At 36.2% G+C, this 17909-nt stretch overlaps 1 protein-coding gene across 2 annotated transcripts in view; it reads left to right on the forward strand.

Moving 5' to 3' along the window:
- PEX1 (peroxisomal biogenesis factor 1) overlaps positions 1-17253 on the forward strand; it is a 27960-nt gene extending 10707 nt beyond the window's left edge. For both annotated transcript variants that reach the window (XM_069775068.1, XM_069775075.1), the window contains exons 9-24: positions 692-792; positions 2289-2421; positions 3160-3256; positions 4362-4532; positions 5953-6107; positions 7379-7568; positions 7773-7939; positions 8790-8924; positions 9512-9576; positions 10397-10539; positions 10617-10720; positions 11908-12084; positions 13666-13896; positions 15353-15553; positions 15896-16026; positions 16968-17253. In XM_069775068.1, the coding sequence (XP_069631169.1) occupies positions 692-792; positions 2289-2421; positions 3160-3256; positions 4362-4532; positions 5953-6107; positions 7379-7568; positions 7773-7939; positions 8790-8924; positions 9512-9576; positions 10397-10539; positions 10617-10720; positions 11908-12084; positions 13666-13896; positions 15353-15553; positions 15896-16026; positions 16968-17052 (2286 nt within the window). In that variant the 3' untranslated portion in view covers positions 17053-17253. The remainder of the gene's footprint in view (positions 1-691; positions 793-2288; positions 2422-3159; positions 3257-4361; positions 4533-5952; positions 6108-7378; positions 7569-7772; positions 7940-8789; positions 8925-9511; positions 9577-10396; positions 10540-10616; positions 10721-11907; positions 12085-13665; positions 13897-15352; positions 15554-15895; positions 16027-16967) is intronic.
- Positions 17254-17909: the final 656 nt, after the last annotated feature.

Genomic DNA, 17909 nt, shown 5'->3' on the forward strand with positions numbered 1-17909 from the left:
AATAGAATTTTTCTGCAACATTTAGGATTCCTGTTAAAAAAAAAAAAAGTAAAACAAGAGCTTTATTTCTACTGGTAGTAGAGAAGTACAACACGGCTTCTACAAATTGTGCTAGTGACTGGTACTAAGATGAAGGGGTGAAGTGCATTTCTTAATGGCAGTGTCAGCTTCTCCTACCAGCCTGTTCTTATCTGTGAACCTCTCTGTTTAGCCCTGTTTGCTTGCCCAGGTTTCCGTACTAGCACACCGGTGAACTAGGCTGAAAAATTAATGCAGCTGAAAAAAGCCAGGTGTTTCGTCGGGTTACTTTTCACCCGGGTCAGACTCCTGATCTGATTCACTATCCTGCCTCACAAGTGCTCATGCCAGCACAACAGTGGAGGGCACAGGAGAAGGAACAAGTAATTACAGGTAGGGAAAGAGATGATGGGTTGCGTAGTCTGGTATAAACAGCCCTTGGCCTTAACATATAATCATAGGTTGTTACATCACTGTAAACACCGGATTGTATTTTGGGAATAGTTGTATCTATGCCATTTTACCAGTGCATCTTGCTTTCAAGCACAATAAGCTTCAGCAAAGCACACACGCAACATTTTCTCTACACAATTCAAAAAATGGCTAGTGACCTCTGTACCCTTCTTCTGTAGTTATATTTAATGTAAAATACTAACTCTTTCCTTTGTTGTAGGTTCTTTTACATCCTCTAACTAGAAAAAATGATGGTGACAGCCAGCCACCTATGTGTGATACAGACAGGAACCTTCCTTACGACAAACTAAATGATTTAGGGTGAGACATTTTCATAGCAGAAAACATGGGAGGGAATGGGAATGGGAATTAAAAAAAAAGGAGTATTGGTGGAAATGCAGATTTTTTGAATACTAAGCCAGATCAAAAAAAACCCTCTGCATCTTTTGGCTTGTGTCAGGTTCAGACTGTATCCTAGTATATGTAGGTGGTTAATTTTGTCCTCTGAATAGTCTTACTGCAGTGAATAGAAAACTTCATGTGACTGAAGATACTCATATACTGAAAAGTTCACCATGTCTGACTGTAGGATGGGAGGTCTCAGAACTGTGTAAGTTTCAGAAGAAGTACTGATAGTTCAGTGGCTCCTGGTGTGCTTCTAAATAATATGAAACAGACCTGTGTGTAGCAATAAGGGACACTGGGGTTGTTTTAGCTGGGGTTTCCAAATGAAGCAAAACTTATGATATGTTGCAGTCTCTCCGTCAGTCCTCACAGTAACTTAAACCTATTTACTTGTTTAACTACATTTAATAGTGTGGGTCTCAAAGAAACTTAGTTCCTACAAGTTTTATCAGAATTGTCAGCTGAGGAGAGAAATGCAGAGTGGTGTGTCCACTGGTAAAATATGCAATGTAAGCCCAACAGCTACTTGGTTAACCTGCTGGGTTATTCTGGCTACTCTGCCACTGGCAGAAGTGTAGTCTGGAACTAGCCATAGGACATGCTGGTTCTTTCCCAGCAAATAAATTAGTAATATGTAAAGCTGTGGTCGTTAGTAGAAGGTAAGACAGTGGTGTTGTGTAGCAAACTTGAAGTAGGGATGGGGAGGAGGGGACATGAGAGACTTGGAGCATTGTGATAATATGCTATCAGCATTGTGAAAGGCAACTGAGGGTATTATGATTGAAGAGGGAATGGGAACTGATATGGAGGTAGTGTGGTAGGGATGTTAGAAACCAGGATTTGTTTCTTTATTCTGTTTCTCATGGAGCAACATTTTTGTTTAAAGTTGAAATACAAAACTGATAGCCTTGCTGTTTGTGGACCTGAAAGGAGCACTATTGTGTCGAAAGTCACAAAGATTTAGGACCGATGAAGGATAAGGATGTCTTTAAAGGAACTATATGTTGCTTTATTTCTGAAAAGGCTGAGAAGTTTTCTGACCCAGGCATACTGCCATGTTTTACCAATTTGTTACCTTCCTTAGTAGGTTGTTACTCAGACACTCAAATAGATGAAGCCCCAAAAGATGGTTAGCTCGTATCTTCTGAAAGCTACCTCATGCTAGGATGGTGTACAATGACTAGATAACCCTTACATTGTGGGGGTGTTCTGCAATGTCTGTCTGCATCCTCTGTGTCACCACTGCAGAATAAAGGTGCTGTCTCTTCAGACTGAATTGTCTTTAGCTTTTTCTTGAAAATGTGAAGTATGTCACAATGTGTCAGCACTGAAACTTCACTATACTGCAAGCTATTACTTGTTGTGTGTCCTGATGCTACCCTAGGCCATTTAATGTTTTATTTGCTCTGCAGAGGAGTGGACAAAGTAGGAACATCTTCCTTTGAACATATAAGCCACAGTCTTCTGGGGCGTCCTTTATCTCAAAAGCTTGCTGCTATTTCTGTGGGACTGCGAAGTGGAGGGGTGCTTCTCACAGGAGGAAAGGTACACACTTCACTACTCTCTACTTGCAAACCCTCCCAGATTGTTTTCTATAGTTACAAAGCTGTTTTCCTTAATTTTCTTTGATACCATGTGAATTCCAAAGAATTAAAGAACAAGCTGAAAAAAGAGCAGTTAACTGATTAGAGTTAATTCAGTAAAACATTATATTATATATATGTGTAGGCATTATATATTCATATTTCATGTATGTATATATAAATAATACACATATAATTTAAGTGTTAAAGATTGTTACCAATGCAATTTCAATTCATTGCCTTGGGGAATTAATCTACTTTGTGTTTATAGTATAATAAATCCTTCTTGTCTCTGAAATATTTGAATGAAGATAAGAATATAGTTATTTTCTCCTGTGTTCTAACATGAAGTGAGAGTGAAGTTGATACTCTTATTTTCCTGTTGCCTCTTACAGTGATCCATTTAGTACCATATTCCACTAAAACTAACAGATGTCTTAACACTGAACTCAGTGGAATCAGAACACTATCTGTAGTGGATGTATCCACTCTGAATTTGTTTCTACTTGTTTCACTCTAGGGCTTTGGTCTCTACCAAATTATATAAAAACAGAATACACATATACTTTTGGTGAGGAATAAAACTAGTGTGCATACAGCTTTCCCAGCTTGTTAACTGGTGTATACTGTGACAAAAACTCCACAGAAACAGAAGGAACTAGTTCTGTCAATTTACATTGGTTCACATTTATTTTTGTAGGGAAGTGGAAAGTCAACATTAGCAAAGGCCATCTGCAGAGAAGCATTCGATAGACTGGATGCTCATGTAGAAGTAATTGATTGTAAAGCGTTAAGAGGTATGATAATTTTTTTTCTAATCTCAAATGTTTGCTGTATGATGAAGCAGCACAATTATGAAGTTCTTATATTTAGTCTGAATAATTTTTCTAGTATTATTACTGCTTTTGCAAGGATATTTGATGCCCCGCAATGAGCATCTTTAACAGTCTGATGAAAATACGTCTGCTGTAAGCTTATTTCACACTTTTGTCAGTTTCTGTCCCACTTACCACCACCAAATTCAAACCATGCTTGTCATGCTTATTTCTAATTGTTACAAAACAGGAAGAAGTTGCAAGTTGAACTGTGTGTTTTTTCAGCTGTGCTAGCTGGAACAAATGTTATATTAACAAATCATAAGTGTTAAAGGATACCTGTGTTACTGAGTGAAAGGATCACGCAGGCACCAAAGAAGGATCGAACAACCAGCTGAAACCTGATTTATGATGGCATATTTACTAACCTAGTGTATGTTGGCAATAGTCATCTAACACTCGTGATTATAGATGATGATGAGATGAATCCTTAGGTTTTGTGAGTTTGAAATAAGTATTTTGCACCAAAAGTGGAAGTGGACAAAAAAGGTTTTTTTTTACTCTTTCATTTACTGGCTTTCCTAAATAGTCTTGTTGTTACAGGGGCATAGAATACTCAGCTGTTTTGTTACAGAGCCCATATATTGCATGGCTATACTCTTTTGGCTTAAGTCCCTACAAAGCTCCTTACTCCAGAGAAAAAGGGAAAGATTGATAAAGAGCTAGGTCCTTCACTTTCAGAAATTCTACCAACTGCAGGACTCTTTAGTAGCTAATTTAGAATGTTGCTGATACTGCTCTGTCTTTAACTGTCCAGAAACTAGACCTGTAGGCTTCTATAGTAGTTAGTGAAAGATGATTAATCTCATTTTAGGATGGGTGGATCCTTCTAGTACTTTTTTGATGGAAGATGTGGACTCTTTTCTTACTGACTGTTGACTCTGGTTTGATCTTGGTACCTGGATTTATGGGAGTAAAATTAAGCTACACGAATCAAAACATTGTTATATTACATGAGCAAGATGTAGTCAGTCTGATGATTTTTTTCCTTATATGTTTTGTCATTAAAATTGTATTTCTGTTTTAGGAAAAAGATTAGTAAACATAAGGAAAATTGTGGAAGAAGCTTTTCTAGAGGCAGCATGGAGACAACCATCCATTCTTTTGATGGATGATCTTGATCACATTGTTGGAGTCCCTTCTACACCAGAACATGAGAACAGTCCTGAAACCATTCAAAGCAATAGACTTGCTTATGGTAATGCTGTGCTACCTGTGTCTGGATAAAAATACAATGCAACTTAGAATTTCTTGCACCTGAATTGTACTGTCCTACCTGGACAATTCTGTCTGTATCATTATTGCCTCTGGACCATGTGGTATTGCATGGCAGGGAATCACAAAATATGGTATGTAGACCATTTGTAGACCACCAGCTGAATCAAAATCATCCACTCTGGAGCTTGGCATAGTCATTGCCAATGACGTACACCACTGCTGCTGCTGGTAGTGCCTGTTGTCAGTATCACTGCCAGTGGTAGAGGCTTCTCAGTTCCCTTTCATATTGTTCATGCACTCAAATATGTTGCAATTGCTTAGAAATTACAGATGAATCTCTAACTGATAATTATTTATAAGATCAGTATTATAATTGATATACAATTAAAATTGATCCTGTTTTCCATAATTATTATTTATAATTACAGAGATATTTAAATTTGATACTTACTGATGTTTAGAACCAGCTTCTTTTAGCTGAGTACTAACTTCTTTATCACCCTACTTGGTATGCTTTGTAGAACTTCTGTTTTATTTTACAATGTAATAATCCACAGATTTTAAAAATAAGATTATCAATTGTAGTTTGATATCCTATATATGGTTCCTTTTTATTCCCTAGAATCTAGACAGTGATAAGTTGCAAAAGAAAATTAAATTTAAATGATCAAGATTAATATCTTTATTTTTTTTAGGTGTATTCAACTCTGTTCATGTAAAATTAAAGCCAGAGCAAAAAAAAATCTTCCATTTCTTAGCTGAGTTTGAGGGCATTAGCATAATTTTTTATTAAATTACTTTTGAAGTTCAGAAAATCTTACTATCATTACTTTTTTAAAAATATGCACTTACGTTACTTGTAGAATTGTTTGTGGTTTTTATTACTTTATTTACAGGTATAATGCATACAACAGAGGTTTAGAGTTTTAAAGATTATTCCTTGAAGATCTACCTTGTATCCATAATTTCTTTGACTTTCATATATTATTTTTTCCTAGATCGCTTATTGTCTAGGCTTAGCATCTATTTTAATTCTTATAGCTTTCCCTTTTTTGTTTGCATGGAGGAAATTATATTTCTAGAACAGTGATCATAGTGGACAAAAAAAATCCACATTTACTATCCTGTGGTAGATATCATCAGTGATGTTACAAATTTAGCTTTTAAAGAGCACTTCTGATGGCATTTTATTAATGGAATGTACTGTCCTAGAAAAAATAATTATACATATTTTTTAATTTAAGAAAAAGCCTGTAAACATGGGAATAAACCAAGTATATATTAAGATGTTAAATTTTGTGTGCCCTATTGCTGCTCTCCAGTACAGTAGAAATGTTTATTATGAAATGCAGAATCTTTTGTTATTTTACAATTCATGGAGCAATGTCTTCTGTGTTTAGTTTTGAAAGATCTCATAAAAGAAATTATTTCCATGGGGAGTTTGATTGCATTAATTGCCACAAGTCAGTCTGAACATTCCCTACATCCTTCCCTGGTTTCAGCTCAAGGAACTCACATATTTCAGTGCTTCAAATGTATCCGATCTCCAGATCAGGTAAATTCAGGTAAAATGGTGAAAATGTTGTTTGCCTTCCCTGCAGCCTCAAATACAGTACTGGAACAGCTGCAAAAATATTGGGTTACACCCAAAGATGAGAAAAAATCTAGAAATCTTAGAAGTTCTTTCATGATACTTAAATACCTCAGAACTTTTATTCTTTTAAAATTTTATAATGACAGATATAAGTAATCCAGTGAAAACTCCCAGTTGGCCCCACTCTCATCTTCAGTGGCAAGAGAAGGGTGTATTCAGAGGACATTTCAGTTCAACGTAAAACAAGTCAGGTTGTCTAACATGGGTGAGATATGCATGTCTCCTTGTTACCTGTAAGGGGATTCTAGAGGAGCAGCTTTGAAAAATATGTAAGTCACTACAGTTAGATAAATGAGATTAAACCTAAGTGTGTTTTTTCACTGCTCAGAGGAATAAGTATGTCCCTAGAACATGTATTTTAAAAATGTTATTAAAACTGAATGTTAATTCTATGGGAAGGTTTTGAGCTGGTTTTCTATACTAATTATATCCCTCTACTTTTGAATATAGTCCATTTTGAAAAGTAAGAAGGATAGAGGGAAGAATAAACAGTATAACTTCATTGCAGGAGAAAGCAGACACTTTGTACCTGTGCATGCATTAATGACATGACACACTTGGCAACTCATTTGTATTTAACACGAGTTGTTCCTGTCTGCTTGTCTTCTGTCACAGGCTAGCAATTGAAGGCCACTGAGGCGGAGATTCTGCATTAGATAGAGTGTAGCTTTCTCCCACTTCCTGCAAGTCTGCTTTTATCATTTTTAATACTAATAACATGAATAAGGATGAGACATCACTGGAAAAGTCAGAATCTCAAAAGATACTAAATTATGTGATGTATTTTTATCTAATGCAATATATTTCATCTCAAATATATTCTACTCATATCAGCAAAATGAAAGATGTTCCTTTTCCTGTGAAACAGAAAAAATGGGTGTATAACAGTAGAATCGGGGGGTGGAGGATTGTTTCATTATTACTGTTGGATTTAAGATAGCTGTGGCGAGGTAAACATTTAAAGTTACAAAACTGGTGAATTTATTGAAATTCACCAAAGAACTAACTTTTGTTTATGTTCATGCCTTCTCAGATTTTGTTATTTGAAGGTTTGGTAACATGTAAATATTTAAGGAAATTTTAGTAACTCTCATGTATTTACTTTCTGAATTTCTAAAATCCATATAAATAGTAAACTCAGTATACACTTGCTGCACAATTCTATTTTTCAGAAGCAAAGGTGTGAAATGCTGTATTCCATAATAAAAAAGAAAATGAATTCTGATATAAGGAAGTTCTCTGATCTTGACCTCCAATGTATTGCAAAGGAAACAGAAGGTTTTGTTGCTAGAGATTTTACTATGCTGGTTGATCGTGCCATTCATGCTTGTGTTTCCAACCAGAATGCATTTCCAAATGGTGGTATGTTGACAACAAAATCTCTTATTTCATATTCTTACTTCTGTTATCCAGAACCTGTGGAGTAATACAGTACTAAAAAGCCAGTTTTTATGTTTTATGTTTAAAATGTATTTAATTGCTATATATTGTGAGGAATCTGTTACTGGTAGGCTGTGTGTTCTTTTTTTTTTTTCAGGGTTTTTTATTCTTTTTTTTTTTAAGCAGAATTGAATCTGTCAACTATGGATTTTCAGAAAGCTCTAAAAGATTTTACTCCATTAGCTCTGAGAAATGTCAACCTTCATAAACCTAAAGACATTGGCTGGGACAGGATTGGTGGCTTAAAAGATGTGAAGCAAATACTCATGGATACCATCATGTTACCTGCAAAGGTACCCAGTTCTTTTAAATGAGTTACTTGAATTTTGTACATAATGTTAGTAGGGGAAAAATTATTTTTAAGGTGTGACACGGTATTTAACAGAAAGGTGACAGGTATGGTTTTAAGCTACTTTTGTAGCTTCCCAGTCTTCAGCTGTCTTCAGCTACTGGAAAACTCTCTCCTTCTTCTCTCTTCCAAATACAAAAGGCAATAGCTTGTGCTTTTGTACAGATCAAGTGTTGCTCTCGAATATCGCAGTATTGCTAATATCATCTTTGCTACAGTCTCTGTTGCAGGGTTTGTGATTAGGCTCTGTAAAAATAACATTTCCAGCTGTTTTCTGCAGTGCTTCTGCTACAAGAGTATTCTCTTTTGGATAAATGCCAGTCCATCAATTCCTCTTTATTTTACTTTGGCCTTTCTGCCTTGCTTAAAACTTCCAGCATTGAGATGAGCCATCTATTTCAGTCTTAAGAGAATGACTGAACAGTTTTCTATATAATGGGAAAGAATCTTTTATGGTATACTTATGTAATTTGATCTTATCAATCGGTGATTAAAATAGGAATTTAGAAGTACCATTATGGACATTATAAAGCTCTAGTGCATCCCTATTCTGTCCTGTTCCCTCTTGGCAGAAGATACCACTTGTTTGTATTTTAAGTACCTATGAAGCCTAGGAAACCACTTCAGCCTCAAGTAAACTAACAACAATCCAGATAAGCTCTTGTGATAATAATGTGGATAAAAGAAATTAGACTCATTCTGTTTAGGCAAAAATCAACATTAGTCAGTGATATTACAGTAACTGCAGAATAATTATGTATTTTAGAATATGTCTTGTTGAAATTCTTTTCCAGTATCCAGAATTATTTGCAAACCTGCCCGTACGACAGAGATCAGGAGTCTTGCTGTATGGAGCACCTGGAACAGGAAAAACACTGTTAGCAGGAGTAGTTGCTCGAGAGAGTGGAATGAATTTCATTAGCATCAAGGTAGCAAGATTTTGAAGATTCATTGATTCATTTTATTAACTGAATGAAATAGCTTAACATAATACCTGTGAGTATGTGCTTGTGAGAGCAAAATACCACAGAAAGAAACTCGTATTTAAAATTTGGTATGTCTCTGGATATCCCACCATCTGACTTCTGAAACTTCACAGTTTTATTACTGAGGGGGATTTTTTTGTATAATTATTCATTAGGCAGAATTATAAAATTTAATTAGATGTTCTTAGTTTTCCATTTTTTATAAAAAGATCCTGAATTTTCATTCCACTGGACAATGAAGTTGAGCAATGCATTTTAGACATATTTTCAAAACACAGTGTAAGCCATTGCCTTGTGATACTGTAACACATGTTCTGTTGTAGTAAAATGGAAATTATTACTTTAAAGTAAGTTGGAATGCTTAAAAGCTTCTTTTGGCTTATCTAGACCCCTCGGCTCTTCTGTTCAGAAATGCCACTCTCTTGGTTACAAGAAAATGCTCTAGTATATAAAATCTATGCTGATGTTGAATTACACATTAAAACTAAGAAATATATCATGAATGTTCTTTTCTGATTTTTTTTTTTAAGGGACCAGAGCTGCTCAGCAAATACATTGGAGCAAGTGAGCAAGCAGTTCGAGATATCTTTAACAGGTTGGCTTTGTAAAGATTTGTGATGTTATCGATGAATTTTTTTGGTTGAAGCTCCAAGAAATAATTTTGTTGTCCTAGGAGAGACATGGCATCAGATCACAAAAGCATCCAAAATGATTAGATGTGCCGAACCAGATGTTCAGATCTTGGCAAGTTCAACTTGACTGTCGTTCTTTAAAAAATGAGCATTTTGGCTCGGATTAGGAGAGCGCTTTTGAAGCTGAACTCCCAGTTCTCTCCATTTACAGTGCATTGGTTCACATCACAGAACTGTCTTGGAAAACACATGCTGAATTCCTTTCAGATGATTCCAGGAGACAGTCGAGTGTGCTCCAGCTAGTAATGAATGCTCAGTACAGAGGATCATACTAGACTTGGTATTGAGGTCCTTGGTGCCAGTTGTTTTGTTTTTACAAATCTACCCTTACTGATCCTCAATGCTAACTAATATAAACATATCCTACATAGCCTTTGCTTCTCGTGTAGTTTACAGCATAGGCAGTTTTTGTGTTAGACGTACATAAGCCAAGACCTCATCTGCTGTGACTGGATTTTAGAGTTTTCATGTATATTAACACAGTTGAGTACTTCAGAAATTATAAAGTGAGTGCAAGGTATGTCATAAAAATGAGCAGTGATTCCATTGTAATCCAATTCTTCAGAACCTCTTCATTTCTACAGAAAACGGATTTTCTGTTCTCTCATTAAAGATAACTGTTCTCTGAAGCAAAAAGCAGTTACCTTTAATATTTCTAAGCAGTTTTACCTGTGACCCAAACTTAAACAGAATTTAAATATTGCCTCTTTTTTTTCCTTTTAGAGCTCAGGCAGCTAAGCCTTGTATCGTTTTCTTTGATGAGTTTGATTCTATTGCTCCTCGCCGAGGTCATGACAACACAGGAGTTACCGACCGAGTGGTTAACCAACTGTTGACTCAGTTAGATGGTGTGGAAGGCTTACAAGGTAGTAATTCATCTGTGTGCTTCTTTTTATGCAAAAGTTTAGCAGATGTTAATGATATTTTTCTGCATTTTCCTAAGGGGTTTATGTGCTGGCTGCTACTAGTCGCCCAGATTTGATTGATCCTGCTTTGTTAAGGCCAGGTCGACTGGATAAGTGCCTGTACTGTCCACCTCCTGATCAGGTGAGGAAACAAAACATCTTACATGAGAGGCAAGGGTAAAAAAAAACTAACGGGCTTTATTCTCATTTTCTTTATATTCAGTGGCATTTCAAACCTGGACAAAGTGGACTTGATTGCCCAGCTCCAGTTATACAACAGTATAAATTCACTGATTTTAGTGTCAATGTGTTTGCATAAAACTGGGGAAAGAGAAGGCTGTTTACCACAGTCTTCAGGATGAAAATTCCTGTGGATATAGCTGATTTAAAAAAAGAAAAATTAAAAAAGGAAATTAGTCTGCAGAAAGAAATTGGATGCAGGGGTAGTGTTTATCATGTTCTGCATCTTTCTCTGAATTATGAGTCCAGTGGATCTGCTGTTTGCTTGAAGTGATGAACCATAGCCATTCCCAACCCAACTCTTGAATATCTGAAGTTTTCAGAGCAGTTTTATTCTGAATTCAGTTGATCCCACTCTTCTTTACCCACATTTAATTTGGAATATTCAGGCTCTTTTTAAGTCAGATGTGTCACTGGTTAGGAAAGGGATGCTTCCCATTGATTTTAGTGGGTTTTGGATCAGGCCTTTGAGGCTGTACAATGTGTGTCTCTGATTCCCTATTTTATGAGAAAAAATTAGTGCTGTTTACTTTCAGATTAGTTGGCGCATACAACAAATACCACATCATTTAATTCTGAAACACACGTGAAGAAGATGGTCCTGTGCCTTAAGAACACAGATATACTTCTTTTCCCTGTCGTCCCCCCCTTTTCTTTTGTTTTTTTAATTTCTTGTTTAGAAGATGATCGTTCAGGTAAACAGAAGTTTTTCACTTTTGTTACACTTTTCTTTGCAAAAGGACATATGAGTAGCAGAGTTCACCTTCATATTTTTATATATTTCCTATATAAATATCCCAGATATTAACTGGATATTTAGAGAAATATATTTCTCTGTATACTGCATTTGGTGCAGTTTCTTTTAGGCTCTTCAAGAAAGTGTAACAAAATGTATGCCTATATTTTAAAGATTGCTTACTGTACAGTATGTCCTATATGTTACTAGGATAGTAACTTCTTTAAAAAAGATTCTTCCTCCCTCAGATAGGAAGTTGCTTGTGACAGGGCCAAAGCACTATCTAGCAATCAGGACAAGGAAAATAACAAGTTGCTTTACTGACTTTTTTTTTTTTCTCTCCCTTTTTACAGAATTCACGCTATGAAATCTTAAATGCTCTCAGTCATTCCCTGTCCTTGGCAGACGATGTGGACTTCCAGGATTTGGCAGCAAAAACAGAATGGTTCACAGGGGCTGACCTAAAAGCTTTATTGTACAATGCCCAGTTAGAGGCAATCCATACTAATTTAGGTTCAGGTTTAACACAGGTAAATAAAACTGATAGAAAAGAAGCCTCTCCTTTTTTTATTTTGACCTTGATATGTTTGAAAGTACTAATTTTATCCATGGGGTTTTTTTAGCAAAATTATGTTTAATAAGATTTAGTTTTCCTATATTTATATACAGAGGATTAAAATCTTAATATGTTTGCAGAAAACTGCAAGAATAATGTAACAAATAGTTTAAATACTTCTTAAATACAAGTTTTTTTCATTTTATGATAGGTGTTTAATGTTAAATAGATTTATGTAAGCCAAATCTGTTTATCATTGTTATGAGGAATGACTGACAGATCAATAGGGGGATCCCACTCAGAGTTTCTTAGGAGCAGCTAGCAAATTCAATTTTGAGGTGGCACATTTTGGATGATGGAGGAAGCAAGGAATTGGTGGGGTTTGTGGAGTTGTTCCAACAGATTCAGTGTGATCTGAGGTCAGGAGAGAAGTGGAAAGAGAATGCTGATATCTGAAGTGGCCTGGTCTGGCTCATCTTCCAGGCACCAGCTAATACTTGCACTTCCAAGGTACAGGATCCCACCCTTGGTTTATACCCATGTGACTGACAGGTCCTTTCCGCTTTTAGCCTCTTTTCAGCCACCTCTCCTCACATTTTTCATGCCTGTCTTCTGGTGCTAGCTGGAAAGGGGTGGGCATGGCTTCCACCACTCAGAGGTCAAAGGGAAGAGTTGGGTCAGGGGTGCAAAAGCAAGGAGACCTCTTGGGTTCTTTTTGCCCCAGTTGTTACCAAGGGATGCAACTCAGTATTGGGAGGGATCTCCAGCATATCTTCCTTAATAATCCCTTCACTTGTAGCATCAGTAAGTAAGTAGTTGTAAGGATACCTGATGGTTATCTGTCATTAGAGGAGGCCATTGTCTAAGGTAGTGGTCTCCAGAGTGGTGTGCACCCACCCCACATGGTTACACAAGACAATCCATTGAGGTACAGGAAGAAAAGATTAGAACTCAAATAGTACATGTATATAAACTACAAATAAGTAAATATGCATATATTTGGTGGAGTGTGCTCAGAAATTTTTTACTGATAGGGGTGTACAACCAAAAAAGGTTTGCAGACACCAGTCTAAAGCAACAACTGTGATTTCCACATCAGCACTGAAAATGTGTTGACTGTGACTAAAGATGAGTACAGCAATCAGGCGCTGTAAAAGTAGACTCACCACAATCTCCTAGAGCACTTTACACAGGATACTAAATTGCTTGGAGGGAATGGTTGAGACAGAAGTGATACAGTGCTACAACAGAAAATGTACGTGACATTTCCCAACACTTGCTGTTAGTGAGTGAGTGAGACAGTTCAAACCAAACAAATAAAACCTTAAGATTATCTCCTCAAATTATTTTTCTAGCATGAAGACAGAGGTTCTGCTTAAAGGCATTGGATTTTTCTTAGCAAAATATTTGGAAATATACTCCCAGAGAAAGACAGATTACTAAAATCAAATGTAAATTGATACTTTCATTTACACTGCACATGAAATTTTTAAATGTATTTCAGATCGCAATTAGTTATGAGGTAACACTGCTAATGTTCTGTTCTTTGTCACAGGATTTTGGTTCTAGTTCTGATAGTGACTTCAGTCTCTCTTCCATGGTTTTTCTAAACCACAGCAGTGGCTCAGATGATTCAGCAACAGATGGAGAAGCAGGGCTAGAGCAATCTCTTATTTCTTTAGACATGTCTGACTTGCTTCCTGAAGATCCAAGATCCAACATGTATCGTCTTTATTTTGGAAGCTCTTATGAATCAGAGCTGGGAAATGGAACTCCTTCAGAACTGGTAAATTACTCAATATTTTGAATTTTCAGTTGTGAAGCAGAAAAACTGAACTAGGCAAATGGTATGGTTTTATAAATACACTTATGTCTGCTTTGTCCTTCAAACTGTCTTCATCCTGTACCTTGTGGTCCACAGTAGCGAAGAAGATGGAGGGATGTTATCTGACAAAATACAATATGGAGTTCTCTGCAACTTTGCAGGACTTTAAAATCAAAATCCCAAAATACTGCTTAATACTTTACAGTCAGGCAAACTGCATTCATACTAGATCTTACTGTCTGCTCTAGGCTTGTTGCCTTCCAAAGTTTATTACTAAAACAGTTTTCAACTTTTTGGTAGTTTTTTTTTTTTATTTAACTTAGTTTTATTACTAAACAATGACCATCCAGCTTTCAAGAATTAAGTCATAATCTTAAGAATCAAGAAACATTTTTCAGTTGCCAGTAGAGTGTGCATTAATGGAATAATCTGACCAAGGAATTGTGTAAATAACCGAAGTAAACCTTAGCTTCCATTGTTGCTCTTAGTAAGCAGAATTCCTGTTGTGGTGGTATCACATTGCACAGAAAGCAGCACGTTCTCTGGCTAGCTTGCAGATAGGGATGGGCTGGTTAGCTACCCAGCACCTGCATAGTGATCAGCTGGCCAGATCCTCTCCCTTGGCTGACAGGTAAGCAAAACAGAATATGCTGCCTCCGAGCTCCTTATGGTGAACAGATGACTTCAGAGTTTGCGTGTGATCCATGGGACATTCATTTTCAAGATCTGTTGTAGAACTGTTATCAAAGTAGTTATCAAAGTTGTTAGACTCTTGTTTTCAAAACTGTCTTGCATTGATTCTTAAAACCAAAACCAACTTATTTTGACATTGGAGAACTAATTACTGACTGCTAAGGTGCTTTTGTATGTTTCATCTGGCATTATGGATGATAGTGTTCAAGTAATGTATCTTTAGGGACTTTGGTTTTCCTCTGACTGAAAGTTCTTCAGCAAGGCTATGAGGACTTTGATATCTTAAAGTTGTTGAACTTGCAAGTTGCGTATGTTATCAAGTGCACAGAGAATTTGAAGGTGATGAATATTTAAATGATGAGTCATTCCAAAGCTAACTACATAAACTTGCCCAGATTTCCAAACCACTGATTTTCATATGTAAATAAAACAGTGGACTTAGTAGACCTTTATTCTTTTTGAGATAGGCCATTGCAAAAATATTTAGATTTTTTCCAAACATAAACCGCTTAATTTTCAAATCTGTACTTTTCCCCAAACACCTTGGCAAATTAACCTAAATCTTTCGTTCAAAAAGTTATGTATGTGATATATTTTTAAGAGAAAGTACTCTTTTTTGCCAGCAGGGGCAAGTTTGTACTGAATTGTAGGCTAAATCTTAATGGTGGAGTTGCTCTTTTGGATCCATAATGAGTTAATGTATTTCTCCTTGTGGTCAATTTAGAGCTCTTTGTGTTTGTCTGGACCAAACTCCGTAACTCACGATTTTACCAGCGTGACTCAGAGAGACACAGCATCATCACAACCTTCAATGCTTAGAACAGCTTCTCAAGAAGACTCCCTGGAAAATAACCAGGAGCAGCAAATAGAGCACCTGAGGACAGAAATCAATGCTATTAAAGCTAATTACAGAAGCAAGAATGGAGTATGGCAGGTTTTTTGATTATTTAGTCTTAACACTTTTCTGTTGTTTCCTACACTTCTGGGTATTTGGATATATAATTTCTGCAATAATATTAAATATAATGTAACAAAAATAGCAAAGATAAACAATACCTAGTTTGAGGAAAATAAGCCAGATGTTAACATTCATATAAATAAATAGTTAGTTCTGTGTTATTAATATGGAGGCAGGGGGGGAAGTTGTGACTGTATTTATAATATATTTGTCTGTACATATAATGAGGAGGTTCCAGAGTTACTGATATTCATGGAACTATGTTTCTGTGGTAATTTTTTGTTGTCTGTTTATGGTTCTGTTTTCAAGGAGGACAGCACCCTTAATCAGTCGGTGCTTGCCAAGAACACTTTAATTATTACCCAGTCCAATCTGATGACTGCACTTGAGGGTATAAGACCATCCATTAGCCAAGATGACTGGAAGAATTTTACTGAACTGTAAGTATTAAATTTTTTAGTAATTGTGAATCCAGTGAAGATTTGGTCTTTTCACATTCCTTATTCATCCAAAACACAATAGTTATTTAATGTGGGGAATGGCAGCGGAGTTGAATAGCTTCTGACAGCAATGTTTTTCAAAAATATTAAATTACATACTGGGAAAGGGAAAATTTTTTTACAGTGCATTGTCTTTTGTTGTTTTTATTAAAGTAAGACCTAGAAATTCTAATCACAGACCAGAAAACCCTTGTATTATGTTAAAAGCTATACCAGTACAAAGAGGCACCGATTCTTTAAGACTTAGAGCTAGGTCCTTCCTGCTCCCTCTGAGTAGCAGCCCCTCATATTTTCAAATTGCTGGGGTTTGACTCTCTGTAGTGGTCTTTGTAGCTGCCATGTTTGGGAAATGGCAATAATCTGCAGAATTGTAAACATACTGAAAAGCAGAATGTGTTTCCTTAGACTTGGGAGATGACTGGAGTGAAAAAGCTGGAAACTGGCATGAGGATGTTCTGTGATCTCGTCAGGGGGTTCTTCTGACATGAAGGTTGTTAAGGAGTTGTCTTCCTCAGCTGATACATAGATAAGCAGGTCTTACAGCAGGGGAAAGAGAGAAGGAAGGGACAGGAAAGGAGGAGAATGAGAGATGCTTCCCAGGAGTCCATACCACCCTGTTCATTTCTGTTCCTTGTCCCACCTTTTCCCCGCTGCCCCCCAAAAATTTTAAAAAAAGGGAAGCAGAGCAAAGAGCTCTCTGAGTTAGGTTTGTGGATGAAAATTCCTCCAGGTCCCCAGGTCTCAGCAGACATGCACTCTTCATTTCTGTAAAAACATACTTAAACATCTGTAGTTTTGTGTTACGTTAACATGCATTTGAAGAGGCATATGCAAACAAAGGCATTTCATAAGAATTTGCTAATATCTTTTTCTGTTTCCAGGTATGATAATTTTCAGAATCCCAAGAAGAGAAGAGGACAAGTTGGCTCAACATTTAGACCAGGACAAAAAATCACTTTAGCATAGTAACTTGTTTTTGCTTGTAATTGCTAAACTGTAACTGGAAATGACAAATGTGATTAAATCAGATTATTTATATTCATATGGATTTATTAATGCGGCAGTTGAAGATAAGTTTCTTTTAAACTTACATGCTGTAAAATTATGTCACGTTTTATTTTGAAGAAAATCATCTTCCTTCAGATTGATATTAAATTTTTGAGAGAACATTGGTTACGTTCTGTCCAGTTGTTTATCACATAAAATTTTAAATTTTGCTTTTTTTAGCAATATAGTTGCCAAAGCCTAACAGTGATTTCCTATCCCTGTTTATCTCCTCACAACAAATAGATTCTGTTTGAATAAACTGTAACATCTAATAGTGGAAATGTTTTTAAAAAATTCCATAAAGCCATTCTCTAATGGCCTTTGGAGGGCTTAGGGAAGGGTGGTACTTCATATGTTTATTGGTAGGCAACTAGACTAATACTTCCAGAATAACTATAGCAAAAAAAAAAATTAAGACAAACCAAGATAATTGTATCTTGTTTTCTGCCACTGTTTATTATTCAGAAGAATATCAAGTTGCATTTCACAACAACTATATCTTCTTGTCACCATCTTTTCTTCTTGGAGACTGTTCAAAAACGTCTCTGATGTTTGGAAGCTTTCTAATGTACATCCTGAAGCTATTCACAACTACTGTCTTACATGAAGATTATTAAAGAGTTGTCTTCCTTGGCTGATACATAGATAAGCAGGTTTTAACAGAAGGGGAAGGAAGGAAGGAAGGGGCAGGAAGGGAAGAAAACTAGAGATGTTTCCTACAAGTCTATACCACCCTTTCACAACATTTTACCAATACTGGGAGGTTCTGCTTGGTT

The sequence above is a fragment of the Haliaeetus albicilla genome, chromosome 2 (genome assembly GCF_947461875.1).
Source record: "Haliaeetus albicilla chromosome 2, bHalAlb1.1, whole genome shotgun sequence".
Taxonomy (NCBI): Eukaryota; Metazoa; Chordata; class Aves; order Accipitriformes; family Accipitridae; genus Haliaeetus; species Haliaeetus albicilla.